Source organism: Kryptolebias marmoratus, linkage group LG9, assembly GCF_001649575.2.
Source record: "Kryptolebias marmoratus isolate JLee-2015 linkage group LG9, ASM164957v2, whole genome shotgun sequence".
Taxonomy (NCBI): Eukaryota; Metazoa; Chordata; class Actinopteri; order Cyprinodontiformes; family Rivulidae; genus Kryptolebias; species Kryptolebias marmoratus.
In genome coordinates, this window is record NC_051438.1 from 22,220,481 (window position 1) to 22,246,549 (window position 26,069).

Here is a 26,069-nt window from a genome sequence, read left to right on the forward strand (position 1 = left end):
TTCTGCATCTATCAGGCAGACGACATATGGGTTCCCGCAGGGGTGGCTGTGCTTACCCGCCTGGGGTTTGCTAACAACACTGTCACGGTTAGTGTAAAAACCTGCTTTTTCTCCAGTGTGAAGTCAACTTTTGTTAGAGTGAGACCACGTTGTTCTCACTAAGATCTTACTGTAAGTAAAAATATGTGCATCTGTTCTTCTAGGTGTGTTTGGGAGATTGAAAAAGGCACTGTCAGGCAGAGAAAAAATGTGTGTGTGCTTGTGTGGTGGGATGTTGTCATCTGTGAATCTAACCTCGTTGTCGCTCGCTCTCTCTCTCTCTCTCTCTCTCTCTCTCTCTCTCTCTCTCTCTCTCTCTCTCTCTCTCTCTCTCTCTCTCTCTCTCTCTCTCTCTCTCTCTCTCTCTCTCTCTCTCTCTCTCTTTTTTTTTTACAGCACACAGCCCATTCAGGCTAGTCAGGATTTAGAGTATTACCATAGCTAAACCCGACACAGCCGCTTAAAACATTTTGGATATTAGATTAGATGGACAGATTAGAGGAGAAAAATCCCAACAATATGTTTTCATCTTCTTGCCTCCCTGGTTAAAAAAGCCTGACATATTATCTATACAAAATGATTACTTTTACCTCAGAAGTGGGCAATGTTATTTTCCTTTTGTCTTAGGCCCCCTTCACACTGGATTAAAACCCCACTTCTTTGCTCCACTACCTACACAACCTAGAAGAACACGACTGGATCGCAGAAAATTTGGAAAACAGCCTTCAGTGTGAAAGAAATCATGATACTGCCATGCTCTTAGTACTCACAAAATAGGTTTCTGTTTTTTCTGCATCCCCAAGACAGTTTCACACCCCTGTGCATGTCTCTATGACAGTACTGCAACAAACACCCAATATCACATCAATGACTTGGGCCCAGCCCTGGCATGAATTTCTTGGATGGAGTCAGGATGCAGTTACACACTAGCCTCTGACCCTGTAAATCACGGCACCTTAATAGACTTTGGGAATTGGTGGAGATCTCTGGAACGGTTCTAGAGTGATTTAGTTCATACTTTTCCAACACAAGTTTCAGTGTCCATATAAATCAAATAAAGTCAGATACCATTGACACTTTAAAGACTTTTTTATTCTAACTTGATTTTGTTTAAACCCTTTAGTAACACAGTGCTTAAATTAGTTTTATGTTCTTTTTAATCATCTATTTTAAATTTTATGCTATCTGTATTTATAGGATGTTAATGTATTTTGTGAAGCATGTTGTGATTTATATCTGTGAAAAGTGCAACATAAATAAGCCTTACTTATTAACCTCACTTAGAAGATCGAACCACATGAGCAGTATGCTGCCACCATGAATATCACATCTGCTCTTGTTTCCATGATTTTGTGACAATCATGGTTGTAGCCTAGGAATAAGGCCAGCAGTGTCATTCTTGCTTTAAATTCTCAATGATAAAACCATGTCTGTGTGGTTAGGTCTCAAGTCATGGATATTGCCACCACACTGATAAACCACCACAACCTAGAAAGGGACGTTTTATTCATGCTCAAAACTATTGTGGACCATTTTACTTCATTGTGTGTAATACGGGACCCACTGCATTTCTAATATTCTACTAAAGACTTCACTAAGACGCTGGGAAGACCATCCATGTTCTGGATAATTTTTTTCAATGTAGTGAGGTCATCATTTAGTGTGAGGAGGGCTATCAGACCATGGGATCAAAAAAACAGACAGTGAGTTGAAACATGCTGCCTGCTTCTACCAAAAACATCAAATCATCTGCAAAAATATATTGTTGGAGCAAAAGGCTTGCTCTGCTTCACGTGTAAGGCAACATGTATATATCAATTCCAGCATAGTTGTAGATTCATTGCTTTGTAATAAAGGTTTTATGGGCAGATATGTCAGGGATCTTTTATTTTTGTTGCTGTTTTCTTTTTCTGATGATTACAAACTTGGATAACAAAGCAAAGTTTTAAGTCTTTTTTAGTCAATAACCAAGTTTTTCTGTCAAAAATCGCTTTCAGTAATTTATATAAATTAATTTTGTTTTGTTGGATGATGTCAAGAGCCAGACTTACACGGTCAGAGTACCACTTCTGGCACTCGAGGCGTATTTTGCCCATGTGTGTCTTAGCCAAACATGCATAGATTCAAAGGCACAGGCTGTGTTCACTGCTTCACTCTGAGCGGGGGAAAAAAGGTACACAGCAAGACTAATTTGTCTTGACGAGAAAACAGCTGTAAACACCCCCATGGGGGCTGACGAGATAAGTGCCATGTTGTTGAGATGGTATCTCTTGGCAACAGCGTCCCACCCAAACTACATTATCAGGTGTGCTGTCAACCATATTGTGCCTATTAATCAGAACTGACATTGAATAAAGACAAAGCTAATTGACCACTCGCCAGGTGAACAGAGAAGTGTGTGTTTATGGACCCTGTCATCTATTCAAAATCTCAGGTTTGTTTGCCTTTTTTTTCCATTTTGCATTTTTTCTTCTTCTTTTGAATAAACGTAGGCCTCCTAACAAAGACAACTGATTTTGCACACTGGGGTAATCAGATCAAAATGAAATTCCAAGCACAGTATTGTGCCTGTGATTACATGCATTGTGCTTCATGCTATGGAAATAGGGAAATTGTGTTAAATATCATAGATTTTTACCAGTCAAGCATTCAAAAACATGCAGCTCACAAAAAAATTGCAGTCAACTTATCAGATTGGCTTTAAACTGCTCTGACTCAAAGATTTTTTTTTTCTTCCTCATTTTTATCAGCTCAGTTTGCCTGAAGCGTTCAGAGCTGTGAAATTTTAATTTCCCAGTTCAGGGATGTTTAAGAAAACGGTGCATTGAGGTCAATCTATATCAGGGGGAAATGAAATATGTAAAATGAACTACTTTGTTTGTGTGGAAGAAAATGTACTGTAAATGGCAAACATCAAAAATGATGCAACTCTCAACAAACGATGCAGCTTCTTCTGTTTTCCCCTCATTTCTTTTGTTTCTTTGTTGCTTTCAGTAGAGCTTCAATGTTGTACTGTTCTGAATATATAATCACTTTTTTTTTTGATAATTTTTTATGATTTTATAATCACATCTTTTACTTTAAAGATCCTTTTTGTTATCTCTGTAAAAATTTTGAGCAGCTCCCTTTATTTTTTGTCTTGCCAGGCTGAATATGAATTTAAAGTTATGAAATAAAAGAAGGAAACGTGGCTTGTTGTTACTAAACTAATAAAATATTTTTGTTTGTTGTGAGCTTAAAATAGAAAATTTTGTACAAACATTCCCCACAATTATTTGCTAATTTTCAACAACAAAACCAAACAGACAGTCTACTTTAAATTGATATTTATTATTAAATAGTTATTAAACTGAAACAGGAAAGCCGTGATTGGCTGTAAACATTAGATAACTGTACACAAACTCTGTTAATTACCATCCAACAGCATAAACTGGTAAACCAATTATGGATAAACAGAACACACTTCTCTTAAACATATTTCATTTCAGAAGCAAATAGGTCATTGGATTACAAATTATTAATTGTTTAAAGATTAACAAACTGCATATTGAATCAGTGCAGCTTTTGATGATCCACAGCTGTGCCACCCATACAACTTCAAACAGACACAGCCAACAATTCTTTCATTTACATTTGCATGTAACAAAGACTGCATCCATCCTAAAACAAGGCCATCTGCATCCAATTTCTGCTTAGAACGGACAGAAAGATAGTTTTACTAAACCTGAGTGAGGCTTATTAGGAAAACATCTGACATTTAACTAGGAAACATCAGGTGTGTGGAAAAAAAACAGCAGCTCTTGAGGAGTGAGGGAACATTTGTACCTGTTGTGTCAGTATAGGCGCAATGACAGAAGTTTTGTCCAGTGATTGCCCTCCAGTTGACACAATATGATCTTACAAAAAGTTTTTATTTTTTAGTCAAGAACAAAGCTCCTTTTTGGAGGCATAAAAATGCATAAAGACTTTTAGTTGCAAAAAATCACTTTTGTGGCAAGAGCAGCTTGGATTTCACTTATTGCTTGTTATCTTGCATTATTTGATCAAAGATTAGGCACCTAAAAATTATCAAGGTTTGCACAATCAAACTAAAATGGAAATAAATAAAAGTTTGATTAAATTGAGACAACCTTGCAGTAAAATTGTCAGCTTCTGTCTGCATCTGTATGTACATTGTACAGACACAAAATAAACCTTCATAAAAATAGTATTTTTTGATTGTTGGGCTGGGTGTCAACAAAAAAAGCCAGTTTTGTGCTCTTCTGCATCAGTACACAAACTCAGATTTGTTTCATATCTATTTCAGGTAGATACTAGTAGAAAGCACAGTAGCCTAAAAATGCACAACCATGTACTCTTGATTTCCATTCAGTGAGTCACAGAGAAGGGAACAGGAGGAATCGTATCGGATTGCATTAACAGAAAACTAAACTGTGCCTGCTGTACTCTTCCTTCCCCAACTTACCCAAGTGTTTTAGGTCAGGACTTCAGGGAAATTAGTATTAAAAACAGGATTAAATTAAAAGCCTCACAACAGTCACCAACACATCAGGAAATAGTTACTGAAAAGCCCCAAAATAAACTATTTTGCTGTTGAATCACATTTAGCAATAATGATTGAAAAATAATGAGAGTTTATATTAATTGCTGTATCACAAAAAAGGTGAAATGCAGAATGGAGTAGAGGGCATGTTGTCATTGACTACAGGCCCATAGATTAAGCCTGTCAGTTTCCCTTCCTGTGCCTCTGGCAAGGGAGGCTCAGGAGGAATCAATTTTTTAAGCAGCCGTATGGGTGAGGACCATAATAATAATAACATCATCTTCAGCTGCAGCCAAAATAAGCGTGACCATCTTGCCCATTCAGAATCAATGTGCCACTGTCTTTGTCGTCTTATGCTAGCTCCTCTAAGTCTGTGTCTTTGCACGGGCCAAGATCCAAAGGCATGCAGTACTCAGAGGTGATAACGCCAGCATCTGTCAGAGAAGCTTAGATATTCCTTTCCAAGCAAGCAGCAGGGACAGACTACAGACGTGTGCCATTCCTTGGCAGCAGAGGAAAAAAAAAATTATATGAAATAGAATCAGTCATTCTCTGTGTACTTTCAACTGCACTGGTTCAAGCTTCCCACCACAAACGCTTCAAATATGTTCAAAACTGAGGCGAGTTGGGAAATTCCCATGGACTTCAGTGCTGTAGCTCTGCTTTCTGTCTTCAAGTTTTACAATAAACCTCTGCAAAGCTATAAATCACACTCAGCACAGTATTATGGGACCTCAGGAAATACATGATAATATCTTGAATTCAAAGGGAAATACTGTCTCATGACGATTGATACCTTTGGATTTTTCTCTGAACTCTAAACCTGCATTGATGGACAGGAGACTTTAACACTCTTTAGATCGATTTATTTCTTTCTCTGCCTCCTTTGATTTATTAATCTCATGGTGCATGACTAAAATATATAGTTTTTCTATTATGTTCTGGAACATTACTAAATTTTACAGTTTAGTTTTGTTGCAGTTTGTAATTGCATCAACTTTTTTGTATAAGAGAAGACAGATGGAATAGATTGTCAGTTTGTGAGCATCAGCAAGAGATAAGGACAAAGTTTGAGCAGCTAGATGCTTCAAAGCTCTACACACTGACAGTTTAATGAAACTGTGGACAAGTGAACACGTCCAAATAGTGATGCTTAACTGTCAATGCCACACCATGGTACAGAAAATTTAGAGATTTTAAAATAGTGTTAAAATCAATAAAGGACACAAAGGGGTGTCAACTCAGGAAAAATATTGAGGTAGATTGTAGCTCATAAATGAAATATGGAGTTTCTCTCTGAAAGAACAAAAAATATCATTGTTGCTAAATTACTGCTGTAGTTTACGATCGACCTTGCAGCTCGGCGCAGTGCTTATTGTTCCCCCTATTCACACTGTACACAACTGCAGGAGGAAAAACATCTGCAACATTTCTAATCCTCTTGGTCTTCATCGTGAATTCAGGTTTACAAAACTGTGCATAAATTAAAGACTTGAGGGTATTTAACCCCGATAATATTTTAGTAATTGGATAAGCAAAAACAGATTTTTCTTTCTAACAAATCATCTTAAATGAATAGTGCAGATCTTTTCAAGTGGGGTCCTTTGGAAAGGTTATGATCAAATAATATCTTGCCTGTCTTGGACAGCTCTTTGAATAATCTCAGTTTAAAGAAATAGTTTAGTTCTGATCCAGATGACGAGCTATAGTTCAAGCAGGCCCAATACCTTAGTTGCTTGCTGCCATCCTAAAACAACTACATTTTTTATGTAATTGCAGTTCTTATGAATGATATTTTCTAAACCTTTGCATCCCCATCAGTTTTGCATTATGCAGTTATTTACATAAATGTCAGTAGTTACTGACAAGCTCAAATAGTGCCAATAGCAGCTAGCTGCACCCTGAAGCACTTCCAGCAAGAATACCATAATAATTCTGCTGGAATAGCCATCAGCATCAGAATTACGTTTTATTTTTGTAAACTGAAGCTGTTCAGTGACGTATTTACAACATGAAGGCATTAGTTGTTCAGAGAACCCTACTTTAAAACATTTAAACTATTCCTTTAACCTCTTGAAATAGAAGACTTAAGAAAAGACGCAAATCACTGAAAATCACAATCGTGCCAAATTCTCAATAGCTGTTGTTCTCACATGCCACCTGTTCATACAATCCAGCAGGCAATGCCAGCCTCTGTAACATGATTTCAAACTGAGAGTAACACAAAGTGAACAATGCACTCTGGTGTACACATGGCCATGAGAAAGCCCCGAGGATAAGAAAAGTCCCCTGCCACTGCCTACGGTTGTTTAACTTGCTGACATTAAGAATTTATGAGCTTAAAGATTCTTCTGGCACCCTCTTCGTGTGGCTGCAACATGTCTCAGAAAGTGTTGTGGCAGAGCAAACAAGTTGCTTTGTTGATACTTGCCTGTTTGTCAAGATGTGACTGCATAATGCAAGAGAAGAGAAAATATTTTCACCGAGACATAAAGGCCAACAGAGAGACTTTGAGGAGATTTTGGAGCTTTACCTTGCTTCATTTTCCACATAACTTGGTGATGACTTATTCAACAGTTGTTGGGATATAATTTAATTACATGGAGTGACCTTTAAGTTACTGTTATCACCTGCCACCAGTGGCGAAAAGGCAATAATGTTTTTGCTTGTGTGTGTGTGTGTGTGAGTATATATACACGTGTTAATTTGTCTGTACCTTTAGCAAAGTATCTCATGAACAGCTGGACAGATTTTGATGAAACTCCCAAAAAGTAACTGTTGAATGTACATGTACAACTAATTAACTTTTTTTAAAATGGCTGCCACTGCTAAGCAAACTTGGCGAACGCAAAAATTGCTACAACTAAGTCAGTTTCACAGATATTGAGCTAAAGCTGTTGTGGAAGTAGCTGAGAGTCATCTCCAAACCATACTCTAAATGCTAATGGATCACACAAGTTCTCTTTTTAAAACTTTGCCATTAATTATGGAAGTCATCTCTTTATGTCTGTTAGCAGAATATCTCATGAATCATTGGACACATTTCATTAAAACCCTCAGGAAAGTAATCAGTGGCTGTACATCTACAACTCATTACCTTTTGGACTTACCTCGATTCAAAATGGCCACCACAGCTAACTGATGTTAGCAAACACAAAAATGTTTATAACTCAGTTAATTTTACAGATGTTGAACTAAAATTGGTTGTGGTGGTAGCTGAGAGTCATTCACAACAAACTATCTGGATGTAACATAATCAGAAATCGCATGAGATTGTGTTTAACATTATTTTCAAGGTTTTACCAATATGGCTACAACTTTGTCATTTCTCAACATAGGATGGTCTTAGCTTAAAAATCTGTTGTGAGAGGCCGGTGATATGCATTCCTTCAAGGAATGTTAGGGCCTTAATCCAATAAGTGTCCTAATGCATCTATTCATCACAGCTTTTGTCCACAAAGAAGCCCACAGATTTCCCTCAAGTGGTTATCAAACTGACCTAGCATGGGCGTTTATCATCAAATTATTAATAACAGGTAAATAACATATCCATATTGCACAATAATAATCTAATTCTATTCCATTTCGAGTTCAATCACTATTGATTATGAGTGATAGAATGTGTGGCTCTGAGCTGAAATTCACGCCATGAGCAGAATATTAATTGTGGTCAAACTGCAGGCTTCTACGCTAATAAAGAGAGGAAATTGATATGTCGGTGTGTTTCATTAATATTCTTGCAGTGTGCCATTATTTTTCCAGTGGGGTGAGACGGTCTGGGGGGCAAAGACTAGGATAAGAAAACAAAAGTGGCCGCTAGGTGTCACCCTTGTGACTTTGAAATCGGCCTTCCTCCCCGACAGGATGTGATGGCGGCTGAATGCGCGCCGGTGAGAGTCGGGCAGACTGGCTGCAGGGCAGGAGGGTGTGTGTGTGTGAGAGAGAGAGAGGGAGGGATGGGGAGAGAGAGAGCGAAAGGGACCGGCTGTAAGCGAGTGTCGCCTCTATCGGAATGAGAAAAGTGAGATTTCAAGGAGGGTGATGACAGTCTGCAATATGCGCACAGAGGAACTTCATATTCAGTCCTGTCTCATCGCGGTGTTCTTCCTCCTCTTAGTGGGCCGCCTTGGAACGGGTGGGGAGGGGGACATTGTTCACATCACAAGGCGCCTCCTAACGTCGCCCTGAATTACAGGGAGATAAGAGAAAAGAGGCGCTTTGAATAATGACATAATTGATGTGTTGCTCCTTTTATTATGATGATGATGGTGAGCGGCAGACTGGAGGTCAGCGGCCGCTTCATTGTTAACCAATTAACATACCTCCTCATATGGTGAAGCATATTTGTCTTCCTGTAATACAAGCTAATGATATATTTCATTAAACAGGTTGTATAAGCTGGCTATGAGTATTTTTGTTTCAACATTTAATTAAAAAAAAACTTCCAGATGTTTATTTTTGTGACACCTATTTAAAAACTGCTTTATTATTGATTTGCCCTCTGGCCAAATATCTCCTCCCAACCGTGTTGCTTCACGTGGAAATCTAAGCACTTTATTCAGTAGCTGGAGTTTATGGATGAAGTTAATGCGCATTAAACGCACGAGAGCCGTGCATGTCAGGGTGTAAATGATGTAACATGATAGCTGCAACAGGCCCTCAGTTGAGTTTGAAAAATGCAGCAGGGAGGAAAGAACTGATTTCACTTGTGAGTGGTTCCTCCTGTTTAACATGTTTAACGACAACAAAGAGGGAGAAAAACAAATGAAACCTCGGATATTATCATCAATCCAACAATTAGTCTTTGAGATGAGAGGTTAACGGTTTTTGTTTTTGTCTTTTTGACCAAGACAGGAAGTGTAGTTCTTTTTTTTATTGCGGGATGAATGGATGAATCCAAGAAAATGCGCGTGGCGCTATCTGTTCTGCGCAAAAGTTTGCAAAGCAGAAACAAACATGATGGTGTGAATCATTGCTGCCTGCCGCAGACGAGAAAACGAGCAAAGAGATGAAAAGTTGCCTCTTGTGTTTCCCTTTTTTCCCCTGTGGCACCCATGGGAGCCCTTCCCAATGTCCCCCTCCCTCTCCTTACCTCCCATGGGCACCCCCCTACACACACACACACACACACACACACACCCGCCAGACCCTGCCTTTGGAAACAACCCTAACGATCATCAAACCCTCCGCATCGTGTTTTCAGCTGTGTACACCATAATTGCCGGTTGAGTCGCCCATCTGCAGGAGAACAGGTAGTTGGCCGCGTTTCCTCGCCTCGCTGTGCCCCGCCCACCAGGAGCTCCGACCCTCCTGTGTAACCCCTGATTGGCTGAGGGGATTGCGGGTCCTGAGACTGAGCGCTCGGCTCGGAGCTGCGCGTCTGCCAGTGTGCACCAGTGGAGCGAGAGGAGCGCTTGTTGGAGTCAACTAGACAGCAACTGGCAACGAGTAGTGATTTTTTTTTCTTTCCCTCTTGTCTCAGCCAGGCTGGATATAGGCTACTGTGCTTCAGTTTGCTGCAGCTCAATATCAGATGCGTTCTGAACGTACAGTGAGGCTCTGGCATCATTTCTTCCCACTGGCTTCGGATTTCTCTCTCTCTGTTTGTTTCATGGACTCCTAACTGGGATATGTTTAGCCGTTCCAAGTGAGATACAAGGGAATTAATTAGTAAGTGAAAGCTTGAAGACTTGCGGAGGGGACAAGAGACTAAAATCTGCTGGAAATAGAAAGGTAATCGGGACTTGAGTGATGTGATAAGACGCGCAACTGCACCCCTCTTTTACGCAGAGATCCGGACTTAGGCTGCTGATTATTTTTTGTTTCCAGTTTGTTTTTTTCATTAGCATTTCAAACTCCCATCTGTCGACTGAGAAGGAAATTTAATCAGCGCTTGTAATAAACGAGATATTTTATCCAAAAGGCGACTTAAATATTGATTATCACCAGGGCGGTGAAATCCCCAGACTTTCGAGCTTCATCACTTCATCTGCACGGAAGATAAAGATTTTTTGTGGACTTGCTCACAGGAATTCACATACTGAGTCTATGCAGGCTTTTCTCCCCCTCTCCCTAATTTCAGCTGACTTGGAAATGGACACTTCATCATGTGTGAGACCAGTTTGCTGCTTGTTAAGATCCGCACGGAATTAAACGGCTAAACCACAACTGTGAGAAGATTCAGCATGTTTTCACAGACCTGTCGTCCTCAGTCTTTCTCCCGCTGCAGCAGCCCGGAGGATGTGCTCTGCTCGAGAAGAGTGAAATAAGCTGAGGCACTTGTTAGAATATTAGATCTCAGATCATGATATAATTCGCAAAAGAACTATTGCGATCCCAAACACTTTTTAATGGACATTCTAATGCGATGATTTGTTCGCATAATTTTTCCAGGTTTTTTTGTGCGTTTTTTTGTGTGTAATTGGCGAGATTTTTTTTTTTTTTTTCATTATTAAGCACAGAAAAACTCAACAGGTACAAGGCAAACCAAGAAGATGGAATTAATACAATTGGCTGCTGTGTTCCTCTTATTCTGGGTCGGGACTGAGGCTGTTATCAACCTGAAATATGGAATAAACGAGGAGATGAAGCCCGGGTCAGTGATTGGAAACGTGACAAAGGACGCGCTCAAGCAGGGATTTCAGATTGCACCGTCGCCCCCTTATTTAAGGGTTATTTCCAATTCAGAGCCTCGATGGGTGGAACTCAGCCCAGCCGGAATCCTTACAACCCAAATGAAAATAGATCGGGATGTGGTGTGCCGACAAACCCCAAAGTGCATTATTTCCCTTGAAGTGATGTCAAACTCCATGGAGATCTGCGTCATTAAAGTTGAAATCGAGGATTTGAACGACAACGCGCCCAGGTTCCCAACGAGCCACATTGACTTAGAGATTTCAGAAAATGCCTCCCCTGGTACCAGGTTTCCCCTAGAGGGGGCAAGCGACCCGGACTCGGGGATTTTTGGAGTGCAGTCTTATTCCATCACCCCAAATGAGCTTTTCGGACTGGAAATAAAAACCAGAGGGGATGGGTCTAAAATTGCTGAGCTTGTTGTGCAAAAATCCTTAGACAGAGAGACCCAGTCTCACTACACGTATGAAATCAGTGCAGAGGATGGAGGAGACCCCCCAAAGATAGGTGCGGTCCAGTTAAACATTAAAGTCATTGATTCTAATGATAACAACCCTGTGTTTGATGAACCAGTGTACACCGTTAATGTCATGGAGAATTCCCCCATCAATACATTAGTCATAGACCTGAATGCAACGGATCCTGATGAGGGCACTAATGGAGAGATTGTGTACTCCTTCAACAGTTACGTCACCGAGAAAACCAGAGAGGCTTTCAAAATTGACCCCAGAACCGGGATCATCACTGTCAACGGTGTTTTGGATTATGAAACATCACAAATTTATGAGATTGATGTCCAGGCCAAAGATTTAGGTCCCAACTCCATCCCAGCTCACTGCAAAGTGACAGTGAACGTGATGGACACGAACGACAACCCACCTGTGATCAGTCTGCTCTCACTGAACACAGAGATGGTGGAAGTGAGCGAGAACGCGCAGCGTGGGTATGTCATTGCACTGGTGAGGGTGTCTGATAAGGACTCTGGGGCAAACGGCAAAGTGCAGTGCAGGCTGCAGGGCAACGTTCCATTCAGACTGCAAGAATATGAGAGCTTTTCCACCATACTCGTCGATGGCAGGCTGGACAGAGAGCAGAAGGACACATACAACCTGACCATCCAGGCTGAGGACAGTGGCAGCCCCCCATTACGTGCCACAAAATCTCTAGTTGTTAAAGTCACAGATGAAAATGACAACCCGCCCCACTTTGTTAAAGCACACTACCAGGAAATGGTGATGGAAAACAACCTCCCTGGTTCATGTCTGCTGGCAGTTTCAGCAGAGGACCCGGATCTGGGCATGAATGGCACAGTTTCATACTCCATAGTCCCTGGTGAGATTAAACACATGGATGTAAACACATATGTCAGCATAAACCCATCAGGGCGCATTTACTCCATGAGATCATTTGATCACGAATACACCAGGACTTTTGATTTCAAAGTTTTGGCAAGAGACAATGGCAACCCTTCCTTATCCAGTAATGCCACTGTGCGCATTGTGGTGTTGGACGTGAACGACAACACACCTGTCATGACAAACCCCCCACTGGTTAATGGGACAGCGGAGGTCTCCATCCCAAGAAATGCAGGGGTGGGTTACATGGTGACCCAAGTGAAAGCTGATGATTACGATGAGGGGGAGAATGGGCGGCTGACCTACACCATCTCGGAGGGGGACAGGGCTTTCTTTGAAATTGACCAGGTGAACGGAGAGGTGCGCTCCACCAGGATGTTTGGAGAAAACGCCAAGTCAACGTACGAGATCACTGTGGTGGCACGGGACCATGGCAAGCCCTCCCTGTCTGCCTCGGCCTACATCGTGGTCTACCTCTCACCAGACCTGAACGCGCAGGAAACCATTGGACCTGTCAACCTGTCGCTCATCTTCATCATTGCCCTGGGCTCTATCGCAGCCATCCTCTTCATCACCATGATTTTTGTGGCAGTCAAGTGCAAGAGGGACAACAAGGAGATCCGAACGTACAACTGCAGGTACTGACTGAATCTGGAATGTGTGTCTGTGTGTGTGTGTGTGTGCCTGTATCTGCATTGCTTTTACCATGCAGCATGTAGAGGCCCCGAGTGAGGACTGCAGATCCCCCCCACCTCACCCCCTGCTTCACAGCTCCACAGCAGAGGTAGACTTAAATGAACCCGACTGCTTTAAATCAGAGCCATTCTGCTGAGGCCCACTGTTCTGTGTTAGGGAAACGCTGATTGATGGATTTAATCCTCCCATTGTAACCAATTGACTCATAAATACGACGGTTCAGCTGTCATGTTCAATTTGCGGATGTGTTGCCGGACAATTAACGTCCCACTGACTCAATGGCAGTCCCAGACATTTATTATTTAACGTCCACCGTGGCTGATTGGCTGTGATCAGCTTTAATCTAGTGTGATTATGGACAGTCCTCTAGGATCATTCAGATTTCCTTCTGTTTTCATCCAAACGAGAGGAAAAAAAGACATTAAGCCTGTACTTAAGAAGATATACTATCAGCTACATCAGTGCCATGAACTGTTACAGCAGGTTTATGGATAAAAGCAGATTAATATGTCCCAGATTTTCCCTGTTTTCTTCATCAATCTGAGCATCAGTTCTGCCTTTGATTTCCCAGCTTGTGCCACATCACCACTGTAAAATTTACATATAGATTGAATTTGAGAATTTAACCTGAAGCTATAATCATATTTTATTCCTCACGTAATTTTGTTGATTTGAGGTTAACTTCATTTCTAAGCAGTAGTGGTCATGAAAAAGTACTGACATTCCTTCAATATAGAGATTTTTTTTCCTCAGAAGTGTTCTTTTAAGATATTTTTAAGTCATTGCGTATTTTAGACAGGAAAATGATTTATTTCTCTGGTTCCAATCAGAAATCATTGCTTCTCCTCTCGTTAAGGTTGACATGAGAAGCTTATGTTTCCTGTTTGGCTAAAAATACTTTTATATATGTGATTTTATTTGACCTTGACTGGAATAAAAGAGAAATTTAATAAGTGGCATTTTGATTAAAACAATTGCCTTGCTTTGAATGTCAGTCATGATTTCTGTGAAAGAAACAGAAACAATGACAGTCAACAACAAATTCAAATTTTCAAACTGCTCCCAGTACTTTCCTCTCCCATTGTGAGTCTGTTTCCCTGCTGGGAGCTTTAATCAGCACTGAACTGCTCTGCTTCTCAGTCACCACCTCAAATATGAGGAGCAGTTATCTCCAATTTATTTCCTGTCCTCTGTCACTCTGCCAGACTCTGAAGTTTTCTCTTCCCAGATCTCAGTTTGGGTACAAAGCAGAGAGACAACATGTTAAAATGATGATTTGGAAAAAAAAGAAGTGGAATGTTGCCCACGTAGTTTCCGCTGAATGAAGGGGGAGGAGAATGTGGGTAGAGAGAGCTTTCAAGATGCAACCTAAAACATAAATTAAAAAAGACAAACTAACTTGATAATTGTGGAAATGGCAGAGGTTTGATGTTGCATTTCGGCAAAACCAGGGGCCAGTGCGGCTTTGTGTAGCAAATGTATTTCATAAACAGCAAGATACAGTCACAGATAGATTCTAAAAACTGCGATTATCTGGGATTTAAACCATATGCTCTGTCCCACAAGGTTAGATTTTACCAACCAAAGTTTGAAATAGTAGAGATCGTTTTAAAAAACAAAAACATCTCACATAATACAAAACATGTTCAGCAAGGTTTGTAAAGTCCTTAGCATCTGTTACTCAGTAAAAAAAAAAACTGCAAGGCTGTGCAAAGAGTAAAAATTTCCCCCAGTCTGAGGAGCCTTTGATAAAACATGGTTTTATTGCTCATTTGCTCTTATTAATGTCAAAATACACAGTTCAAGTTTCCAGAAATCTCTGAGAGCAGCTAAATGAATCTGAATCTGCAGTTCTCTTGCTTTTGGTCTTGCTTGTGGGCTTACTTGCCAAACAAAGAAAGAGAAAAAAAAAGGAATTAGTGTAGGCTCTGTGCTTTGAATATGATTGCATATACCAGTAGTGCTGCTCAGTACCAGTGTGCTCTTTTGCTTTGCTCTTGTGGTTTTGGCATGTTTGCATTTTGTCAGCCTGTTTGTGACAAGTTTGTTGTTGAGCATGCAAATGCAAACAAACAGGGTATTATAGCTCCACTGCAAGATGGGTGGGGAAGGTCATGTAGGTGTGCTGCTCCACACCTGGACAGAGGTGATGACCTTCTGTCTGACGCCCATGGTTAAAAAGCACCCAAGCTGGCATGATGGGTGAGCTTTTTGACTATGTGGGCAGGGTGAGGGAAGACAGAACACTGCTTTATTGAGTCTGTTCAGTTTCTTCTACTTGCGCAGGGTGGCGGAGTACTCATATGGAAACCAGAAGAAGTCCAGCAAAAAGAAGAAACTGAGCAAGAATGACATCCGTCTGGTGCCGCGAGACGTCGAGGAGACAGACAAGATGAATGTGGTGAGTTGCTCATCTCTCACCTCCTCGCTCAACTACTTCGACTACCACCAGCAGAGCCTGCCGCTGGGCTGCAGGCGCTCCGAGAGCACCTTCCTCAACGTGGAGAACCAGAACTCACGCAATGCCGCTCCCAACCACGGCTATCAGCACCCATTCACAGGGCAGGGTCACCAGCAGCCAGACCTCATCATCAACGGCATGCCACTGCCAGAGGTGAGATACAATCCAATGTGCTCTGTCCTTGATCCTTGGCTGCACTGCTTTGGCTGTCAGGAGCAGAATAAAAGGGGAGATTGATTTTTCAAAATTGATTCAGTGCAATGTAGTAGCAAAGAAATACTTAGCTTTGAAAAAAATTTGTTTTTAGTTACCTTTAATTAAAATACTTCTCAGATCTAAGTGAATTCTTACAAAGCAGAGAAGCTATAAACAATATTTAGCATTGCATTGCACCAAAGCATATAGCGCCAGTGAAAAAATTGTCCACTCCTGATGGAAAAGCTGAGCTATTTGAAATGTGAAAGTGTCAGTCCAGTGGAATCCTTCAAGATGCCCAAACGCCTGCTCTGACCTGTGATGAGAGCGCTTTGCCAAGCAGAATTTGGAGGCCTGACAAAGTGGATTATTTGGCCTCTCTTACTGCACTTGTTTTTTGTGTGTGTGTGTGTGTGTGTGTGTGTGCGCGCGCACACGTGTGTGTGTGTGTCCTGCGTTGCTGCAAAACGAACAAGAGTTTGTGCACCTGCCAGATGTATTGACTTGGCTAATCAGCTCCACCACACATCATTTCAGGTGCTAACAGAAAGAGTAATCATTGCTTAAATCTGTATGTCGTCCATTTGGCTGCAGCGTTGCCGCATGGCTGCTCAGCACAGCGAGCCACTGAATTACCCTGACATACCCACGCATGACTCCAGCTGAGCAGCAAAAGTCTGACTTGAAAGACTATTCAAGTTGACAGGTGTATGCTGACCAGCTGATCTTTAGTTTATGGATTTCTGTATGTATGAACTCTTCTATTGGATTCTTTTGGCAATCTCCCCTCTTTCTGTTCGTGACCCACTTTTCTCATGGGAGAAAGGGATATTTATGTGTGTGTGTGTGTGAGACAGAATTGTGCATCAGTCTTTGTGTTTTTATGAGTATGTGTGTCGTGCTTACTCATATAGACAGCAGCAAATAAGCTCAGTGTACACACCCATGCACACACACACTCCTGAAATTGATGAGTCCAATCTCCGTTTGACATTCAGTGAGGAGAGAGTTGGGTGTGTTGGCTCGGGAGTGGGGGTCTTAAAACAAGAAACACAAGATGGATATTGATATATTGACTGGATGATCCAGAGAGATCCAGGCACTATTGGATGCTGAGGGGTCAATGAGACCTACTTACAGGCATGCTGATTTACTGGGCCTGTCTGAACCGCTTGCTGTGAGTGTGTATGTGTGTGTGTGTGTGTGTGTGTGTGCGTGTGAGTGAATGAGTGAGTGAGTGAGTGAATTGCACAGGTGGAAAGAAGAGGAAAAGTCATCGCGTTTTGTCATTATATGACCACATCGTGGGGGATTCAGCACATACATAAAGTGACCTGTACACTGTGATGCAGTGTCTGTTTGTAAGCAAGTGTTTTGCAGGTCACTGCCACCATTTTTTAGCCAAATGAGAATCCAAGTACAGAAAGATATCAAAAAATGTCTGCTTTATTGTGCATCTGTGGCTGAAGCATCCAATAAACCCCACTAGACAGTTATTTGGGGATTCTTTTATTTGCTTCGGCTAATGAAAAAGAGAAGGAAACAAAAACAGGCAAAGATTGATTTAGATGATTCATTATGCAAAGCTTGGAGTTGTCTTGATGGAGCGGTGTGAGGGCAGATCGACAGATAACGAGGGTGAGTCTTGAGTCTCAGTGCCAGGTGTTTTAGCCCAGATCAGGCAGTTGATTGGCTTGATAGAGGCTGGAGCTGCTTAGCATGCAGCCTTCACCTCGCTCCTTCTTACACTTGATGTTGACAAACATCTCTTTGACCCAGTCTTTGCACATTTTATCTGGACTGTGAAAAGGGGAGTATATGTGTGTGTGTGTGTGTGAGAGAGAGAGATTGGGAAAACCGGGAGGAGTGGTGGCAGGAGCACGCCTTATCCTTCGACAGAGTAACCCCGCACGACACCAGTTGTCATTGTTTTCGTTCCTCCCCACTGTGACATTTGCACAAGACAGAAGCTATCCAGTGCGTACAGATGTTGCTCTTAAATAAAAAATGTGTTTGGTTTAATTAAAATGCCATTTATAGAACAAACAAACAGCAGCAAAATGACTGGTAATTGCGTTGTTCCAGTGAGCGTGCAAGCTCAGGCTTGAAACCACTTGACTCCACAAGTCCTCGACCCATATCCCACTGACTGGTTGGGACACACATGTGGCTGTAATGTTGTGATTACCGTGGCGGCTTTGTCCCCCCAAAATTATTTTCATCCTGAGGGCAACCTTAAAATTACCCATGATTCATTTAGGCTCATTAGAGAAGCCTTTTGTTTTTACACCAGGGCAATTTCAATTCTCTGTGTTCATTTTAAAAAGGCCAGTTTAGAGTCATAACAGTTATCACATTTTGTTTGCTGAAGTAATAAAACAGGATATAGTGTTTATTTGTAATTATCGCCCGCCGCCAAATGTGAAGACAGAGAAAACATTTCTGCACATGACTCTGTGTGTGTGTGTTTTTACTTGTTTGTACCTTTAGCAAAACATCACGTGAACCAGTGGACAGATTTGAATAAAACTCTCAGAAAGTTGTCATTAGACAAACACCTACAACTAACTGATTAACTTTTAAAGTCAGCACAACAATAGGTATAACCTAGCCGTTTTTACAGAAATTTGGTTCAAATCTGGTGTGGTAGTAGCTGAGAGTCATTCCCTACACATAATTTAAGTGTAACTGGTTGAGCAAGATCCTTTTTTATATATATTTATTTTTATTTTATTTTAAAACTTTGCTAATAATTATTAAAGTCTGTCTGTTAACAAAATGTCTTATCAACCACTGTATGGATTTGAATGAAATTCTCAGAACATAGTTATTGGATGTACATCTACAACTGATTAAATTTTGGAGTCCACGGAATTCAAGATGGCCGGCATAGTCAACTGAACTCAGTAAGCACAAAAATGACTATAACTCAGTCAGTTTTACAGATACTGAGCTAAAATTTGGTGTGATAGATTTGGATTGTCTCCAACACATTATTTGAGTGCAACACAAAGCATAAAGTCTGTGTTTAAAACCTCAACATTAACTGTTATAATCACACCTGTTTGTCTGTTAGCAAAATATCTCATGAACCACTGAGTGGATTTCAATGAAACTTTCTGAAAAAAAAATATTGCCTGTTCATCTACAATTAATAAACTTTTGGCGTCAACCTAATTTAAGATTGCCAACACAGCTAGTCAAATTCAGCCTACACAAAAATGTCTATACCTCAGTGCGTTGTACAGATATTGAGCTTAAAAAAATCATATTGTCCATAATGTTATTTTCAAGACTGGATCAAAATAGCTATAAGTATTTAATTTCTCAACATAACCTTATCTTAGTCTAAAAATCTGACATGAAAGGTGACAGGCAATATGAATTCCTTCAAGGAATGCTAGGACTTTAATTTGTGTGTTTGATTGAAACTAAGCCTTCATTTGTTTATGTGGGGCATTAGCATCCTGCTACAGTCTGAGCAGCTGGAGTGGAGCTTTTCCTTTTTAAGGACGTAACCCACTGGCACACACTCCCACACAGCTGACTCGGCCAAGATAACGGCAACTGGTCTCCCCAAAGGGCTTGTACCTGCAGTTGTGTATATTGTATTCTCCCCTTTGAGAATGTACAACCTGCATCTATCTTCTTGAACATCACTATTCGTTGGTTTAAAAGCATCAGCTGCATGATGTTTGTTAGACCTGCCTGTGGTTGCACTAATATAAATGCTCACAGGAGAATAGAGCTGTCTTCCATGGCTTAATTATAGTGAATCACTTGGTGAGGGAGACAATTATACAGTAAAGGAATGGCCTTTGGCTAGAATTTGTTTTTGAATTCGTAATGCGCACTAAAGCTTCTCACACCTGTGAATTCGAATAATGAGAATTGCGGGAAATTGAGCGATTTAACTTTATCGATTAGACTTATTCAGGTAAAAAAAATATGCTTCTTTGTTTTAGAAGGCTGATAAATCAATTTGAGAAAGATGATAAATGAATTTTTAAAAGGTGGTTGGTCATTGCACTGAGTGACATGGGATTTTTAGTGTTCAGAGGAGAGTGTGTCCCATGTGTAAAAGTTATTTGATACGAAGAGATTTCTTCCTCCAGATGCTCAACACACTTGTGTGTGTTTTTTTAATATATTTCAGCTGTACTGCTGTTACATAAGCCCTTAATTATTTCAAATCGTCTGTCGAAGTGACAGGTTCATATTCTGACAAAAATCAAGGATGCATATCTCTCACAGCCAATCAAAGAAAGTTAAATGGGAAAAAGAAAACTGAAACGCAGTGCCTAACAAGTCTGCAGTAGTCCTTTTTTTCTGTATAAGTAAGGAAGATGTTTTGATGCTTATGTGTGAGAGACGACGAGTGGTTTCAGTGAAGCAGCGTACCCCTCTCTGTTGCTTCACATCAGGACAATATGCATGGGAGCATTCAAACGTGTCATATTGAGCATGCAAAATAGATGTCATGCTGTCAGTGCATAGCACACATCTGTTAAAGTGCCAATCTCCCCCTGCACACTTACTCATCAACACACACACACATTATATTTCTTTTGTGCTGTCACATTTAGTTGAAATATGGGTTGGAACATTATCATTTACATCATCATAAGCAAGTGGTAATAAAATCTCAAAGACAAAGAAAAGAAAGGCAAAACTCAACACATTCAATAATCAAACGCAGCTGGGTCTCTGCATTTAAAGTACTTTGTGTTGATGTGTTTAGATACACATGTACTGAAATTACTTTTTTGTCCTTTTTGTGCTGGTAAAAATACTACATATTTACCGAAGGAAAATTTGCATAATTATTTTTCCTAAGTGTAGTTTTACAGTGTATTCAATAGTTGATGTTTTCCCCTTATCTCACCAGCTCTTCAATTTTATAATAAAAAATACATTAACATTTTGAAAGTCTTGTGCAGTCAAGAGCACCATGCAGAATTGGAGTATTTATTCCAGCTACATTCTCATTTCATCTTTCCAAGACTGTATCTGGCAAAATCGTTTATCTTTGTTTGTTTGTTTGTTTGTTTGTTTGTTTGTTGCCTTGAACAAGCTATGATTGACGTAAAGTGGAGGACATGGCTGCTGGTTGAAAGTGTAACTGAGAGAAAACGACGCAGAAAGCAAAGAAGCAGAAATTGAAAGCAGAGCCCCTTCTCTTATCTTGTTGTGTCTCTTGTGTTTTGGCTGAACACACGCTTTACTGGAACAGGAGACAGCTGGAAAATCTCTCAAAATGTAAAAGTTTATCACCTTCTGTTAGCTTTCGAGTGTTTGACTGTCAGGGTTTTATTTCTGTGCTTCTTGAAAGAAAACAAGTGAGTAAAACTGAAAAGCTAGTAGGTGAGATTGACGTCCAACACACACTCCAAGCGCTAACTGAATGAGCAAGATGTTTTCAAAAGTTTGCCATTAACTACTAAACTAAACTCTGTTAGCAAAATATGTAATACCAGAATGTAATACCTAAATGGATATTTACAACTGAGCGACATTTGGGGTTAACCTGATTTAAGATGCTATAGCTAATTGACCTTTGCCAACATAAAAATAGCTATAACCTACTCAAAATTGCAGATAATGAGCTAATGTTTATGTGGTAGTAGCTGAGAGTAATTCTCAACTCATACGTTGAGCCTTAACACAACACAAAATGTAGCTGTGGCTGCCATCTTGAATTAAAATTTTGTCGTGAAAAGCAGCAGTGAAAAAGAGGTCATTTTTAAGGCAGCAATCTTACATGCTCTGCTTTACAAGTGTCTTTGTTTGTAAGGAGAAATAAAGCCATCTGTGAAAATTAAATTAACAGTGACAGTGATGTACTCGTCGCCATCCGCTCCTGGCTCCTCCTATCATATTTAACACGCAGCATCGGTGTGGCCAAGGGTCACTGAGTGACATTACTCAACAAGATTGTTTTCAGGTCACAAGCAACTAGTGCTAGTTTAACACTCGGTTGGATTTTTATAGCCTTGACCCGAACCCACAACACCCCGTCACTGCATGTCATTCTTAATGTTGCAGAAGTATGATGAAATGACATAACAACCGCAGGCAGCCAGTCAGAAACAGCCAAGCCCGCCGGGTTGCCACCCTCTTGTTAGGATCAGAGCATTCAGCCAGAAGAGCTTAACGGTCCAAAAACATGACTGACAGCATCTGATGTACACACGTCACTGTGCTTAACTACACATGACTTGTACAGATTGTATAAAGGGAGGAAGTACATGGTTTGAAAATGGCAAGTCCTTGCGAACTGCATAGAAGCGAGGCAGGAGAGAAGCAGAGAGGGGGATCTATTTATAGAACACCAATGATTTTTCTCAACCTGTAGTTCTGCTGCCTGAAATATGTTATGTGTTTCCTGTAAAATTCAGCGTTTGGATGAGGACAAGATTATTTCCAACAAATCATGGTGACCTTTACTGAAAGCAATCATGTCACTTTTGTGCATTTCTACTACAAGATGCTCATTTGCTTTGAAACCATCTGTGTCTCTTCCTTAAAATTTTGGCAGTCGAGGCCAAAATGATCAAATTTGAAAAATTCTTACACTGAAAGAGAAGATGCCACATGCCATGCAGAATTATATATTTAAAAAAAACAAGTTAAATGATCCTAAACCTTTTGAGATCATTTCACCTAATTTAAGAAACAGCAATAAAAGAGGAACCACACTTTAAATTAGTTTTAAAAGCTCTATCAAATAGACAGAATTAGTTTTCTTGTAAACCCATTAAACATGGAAAAAGAGTGGGGGTGTTGGGGAGCTAAAAATAGTTGCGTAATGGCTCTAGTCATCCAGCAATTTATGTTGCAGGATCTTTATAGGACAGGAATCTAAATGCAAGAAGAGGTATAATGGTATTGGGCTTATAGGTTGATGGGTCCAGCCGCAAATGAGAAAAGGCTAAATGGAGTGAAGGAAATGGACGTAGTGATGATGTTTATCGCTTGGGAAGGGGACATCATTACGTACCTTGTTAAGCCCTGCAAGCAATGCTGCGTGGATGTAATTACCCATTTAAATTAGTTTCTTGCTGCATTGTTTTTTTCTCAAATTAAACTCTCACACAAATATACTGCATTCTCTTTTCTTTAATGGAGATCATTCAGTGCTCAACACAGAGGTATGAAAATGCACCATCAACACAGATTTATTAAAGTATGCTGAAGTGGTCATATACAGGCTTACGCACAATTTGTTGCAAAGTTTGTCAAAATGCTGTCAGTCTGAAGTTTCCCTCAAAATCGACGTTAGTTTTAAGGACAGTAAAACTACTATATTTATTCAGAGTGAAATTTTACACGAGAGAGTGCTGAGTGAAAAATACCCCTATGTCTCATTAATGCAAATTTTGCTGCCTGTGGTGGAAATGCCTGTATTTACATTAATGTAGGATAGAAAAGGTCAGCTTACACTTTTAAAAACACTAAGCCTAAGACTTGTACTAACAAGAAAAAAAAATCTATTTGCTGTAGGAACTCACAGTCCTGCAGTCAGTGTGTGTCAAGATAAATGCGCCGACCTCTGTCCCTTTGGATTAAACAAAAACAACTATATAATATCTATTTACAAGCCAAAAAAAAAAAAACTCAACCCAACAAGTTTTAGAAAGTAAATAAAGTAAGTAAAAAAGGTAATTACTGTCCTCTTGTAATGACAATTGTTTGTCTAAAAAGTAATTTCATCCAAATGTGTAAAGAAAGAAAGGGTATTAATTAAAATCCATGGATATCAGGTTTGTGATTGTGTTTCTCTGTCCTGTCATGGGCTCACTCACTGAAAGTTGCCAAACTTGTAACCACAGTATTGTTAAGAGATTTCCCAGAGTTCTTTTGTTATTATTATTTCCTGAATGCTCTGCCTCTTTGAATGACAGGGCATAGGGGGGAGGGAGATGCTGAGACGTAACAATACTTGCTATGAATGGAAACTTTTCCAAGAAGCTCTGACACCAGGGAAGAGTGACCTTTCCAAGTGTCCTGTTTTTTAGCTTAAAACAAAAAAGGAAGCAGGAGGAAGTTAGTTAGCATTTCCCCCCATCAGATTAAATGTCAACTTCTGCATGCATAATTGTAGAATGGGAAGGAGGAAGACTTAAAATGAACCAATTTGCTGGGGAGTAGATGAATTCTGAGCTCAGATATTCATGGCACTGCAGAGATTGTCACAATTCTTTCAGCTGTGTTATATTTGAATCTGCGCTGCACCTGCTTTAGAATAATTATAACATAGAGTGACACCAAATCCAGCTGGAAACAAAAGAATTATCCATTTGTCACATGTCTACCTTTATAAGGACTTTAAAGAGGATGGAGCAAACAAAAGGGAGTGAACCTCATTGTGTTCCTCAGACAAATGCTGCATTATATCTTTGTTTGGTTTCTTCCAGTGGCAAAGCAGTATCTCCAGTTTCTCCTCTCCTTTCATTCCAGCAAATTCATACAGTGCTTTTGTTTCTAGACCTAAACCTGGATTTGAATTAGTGAGTGCATGTATAGGCTGTCTGATGAGCGCAGAGGCTGTTGGCAGGCCAGCCGCTGTAGCAGCAATATCAGGCGCCTCAGAGGCATGCGGCAGTATGGCTAGAGGAGCAGCAGGGTAGCGTAATTGTGCATTGTTCATCCACAGAGCTGAGGCAGAGCATGTAATGAGCTGTAGCATTTGCACCCAGCCAGCCTAATGGGCTATGACCAAGTGTAGGCCTCTCGGAGGCCTCCTTGCGCTCCCCCTGCCCTGTGTGGCCAGTGTCTTGGGCCTCTGATTTTCCTTTCTCCCCCCCTTCCCCATTCTTCTCAGCCCGATCAGCATGAGCCATTCCTTCACCCCTGTTATCCGGCTCCTTTATCTCTGCTCCTTCTTCATTGTCCTCCTGTCTAAGGAGATGGTGGGACCCCTAATGTGTGCAATGTGTGGCTCCTTTTCTCATTCATGATGCCTGTAAACCTCTAAGCGGTAAGTCTGATTCAGCCTGACATAAATCAGAATAGCTCATTGATGGAGCCCTGAATGCAGTGTGATTACATTAAAAACTCAAACACTGAATGGAAATAAAAGTTCAGGGGAGAATTTGCTGATGTTAGTTGTAGGGGATTTGTTGTTGGAACTCGGCTCATTTTTCCTTCAAAGGCTGTTTTGCATTTTGATTATCTAGTTTTCCTGAAAGCAATTCAGGTGGGCCTGTTTCACTCAGGTTTGTTTTCCTGGGATTAGGGCTTTTACAAAGTGCCGAGGCATATTATTTACATCCATATCTAGTTTCCACACAGGCGGAGGAGCATTTCTTTGCTTAAGTAATAGCAGGTCGAGTTGAGAAAGACAAGAATGTGGGTTAGGCAATAGATTGCAAAAACTCTGGAGTGGGTGTGGAAATACCACAAATGATATTAGCGATGATTGTCTTGCAATGAATTTATAAGAATTTTACTTACACCGTTATGTTCCCTGTGATCATAAAACATACTGAGGGTGCACATCTTTTTTTTTTTAACTCTCCCCTCACGTCCATGTTTTAAAATGCCAAAGAAAAGGCAGCCAAATTCATAAATGAAAAGCATTTGGCCTCCATCAGTCTGAGAACAGAGTGCAAAACATTCCCCAGTAACCTCCTTTGTTCAACATGAGCTGTTCCCAGTTCAGATTTGTGGGAACCAGCGAATAGGGAAGGCAACATGTCTGTACTTGTTAAAGACAAGATTGCTCATAATGTCTGTGCTTTAATAACACCGATTGACTCCTCCTTTGGGTAGCACGGCAGGAAGGTCGCTAAGAAGCTGAGTTCATGATGCTTTTATCTGGTTCAGGGACTGTTACATCAAAGCAGACTGTAATGCATCCAGATGTATATTACATTCACATGCATTCAAGCGCAGCAAAAGACATAAATAGAAGCAAGCTTTTACTTTACTCTAATGTTCAGTGTTCTGAGAGAAAAAGAACCAGAATATCACAAAACACATTTTACATTTTCTCATTGCTGTTAGTTGGAAATAAAAGTCCAACCACTCTTCCTATTGCCTAATAAATTCTATCACATAATAATTATTATATTATATTATATTATATTATATTATATTATATTATATTATATTATATTATATTATATTATTCATTTTGTTGCAC

General features: G+C 40.3%; 1 protein-coding gene across 7 annotated transcripts in view; it reads left to right on the top strand.

Annotated features, from left to right (window-relative positions):
* Nucleotides 1-9,816: 9,816 nt before the first annotated feature.
* Nucleotides 9,817-26,069, top strand: part of pcdh19 (protocadherin 19) — a 55,619-nt gene continuing 39,366 nt past the window's right edge. The window contains exons 1-2 of one of the 7 annotated variants that reach the window (XM_017408342.3): nucleotides 9,817-13,208; nucleotides 15,535-15,667. In XM_017408342.3, coding sequence (XP_017263831.1) covers nucleotides 11,077-13,208; nucleotides 15,535-15,667 — 2,265 coding nt within the window. In that variant the 5' untranslated portion in view covers nucleotides 9,817-11,076. Of the gene's footprint in view, nucleotides 13,209-15,534; nucleotides 15,881-26,069 lie in introns of all 7 variants that reach the window. The other 6 variants (XM_017408343.3, XM_017408344.3, XM_017408338.3 and 3 more) reach the window with 6 other exon arrangements.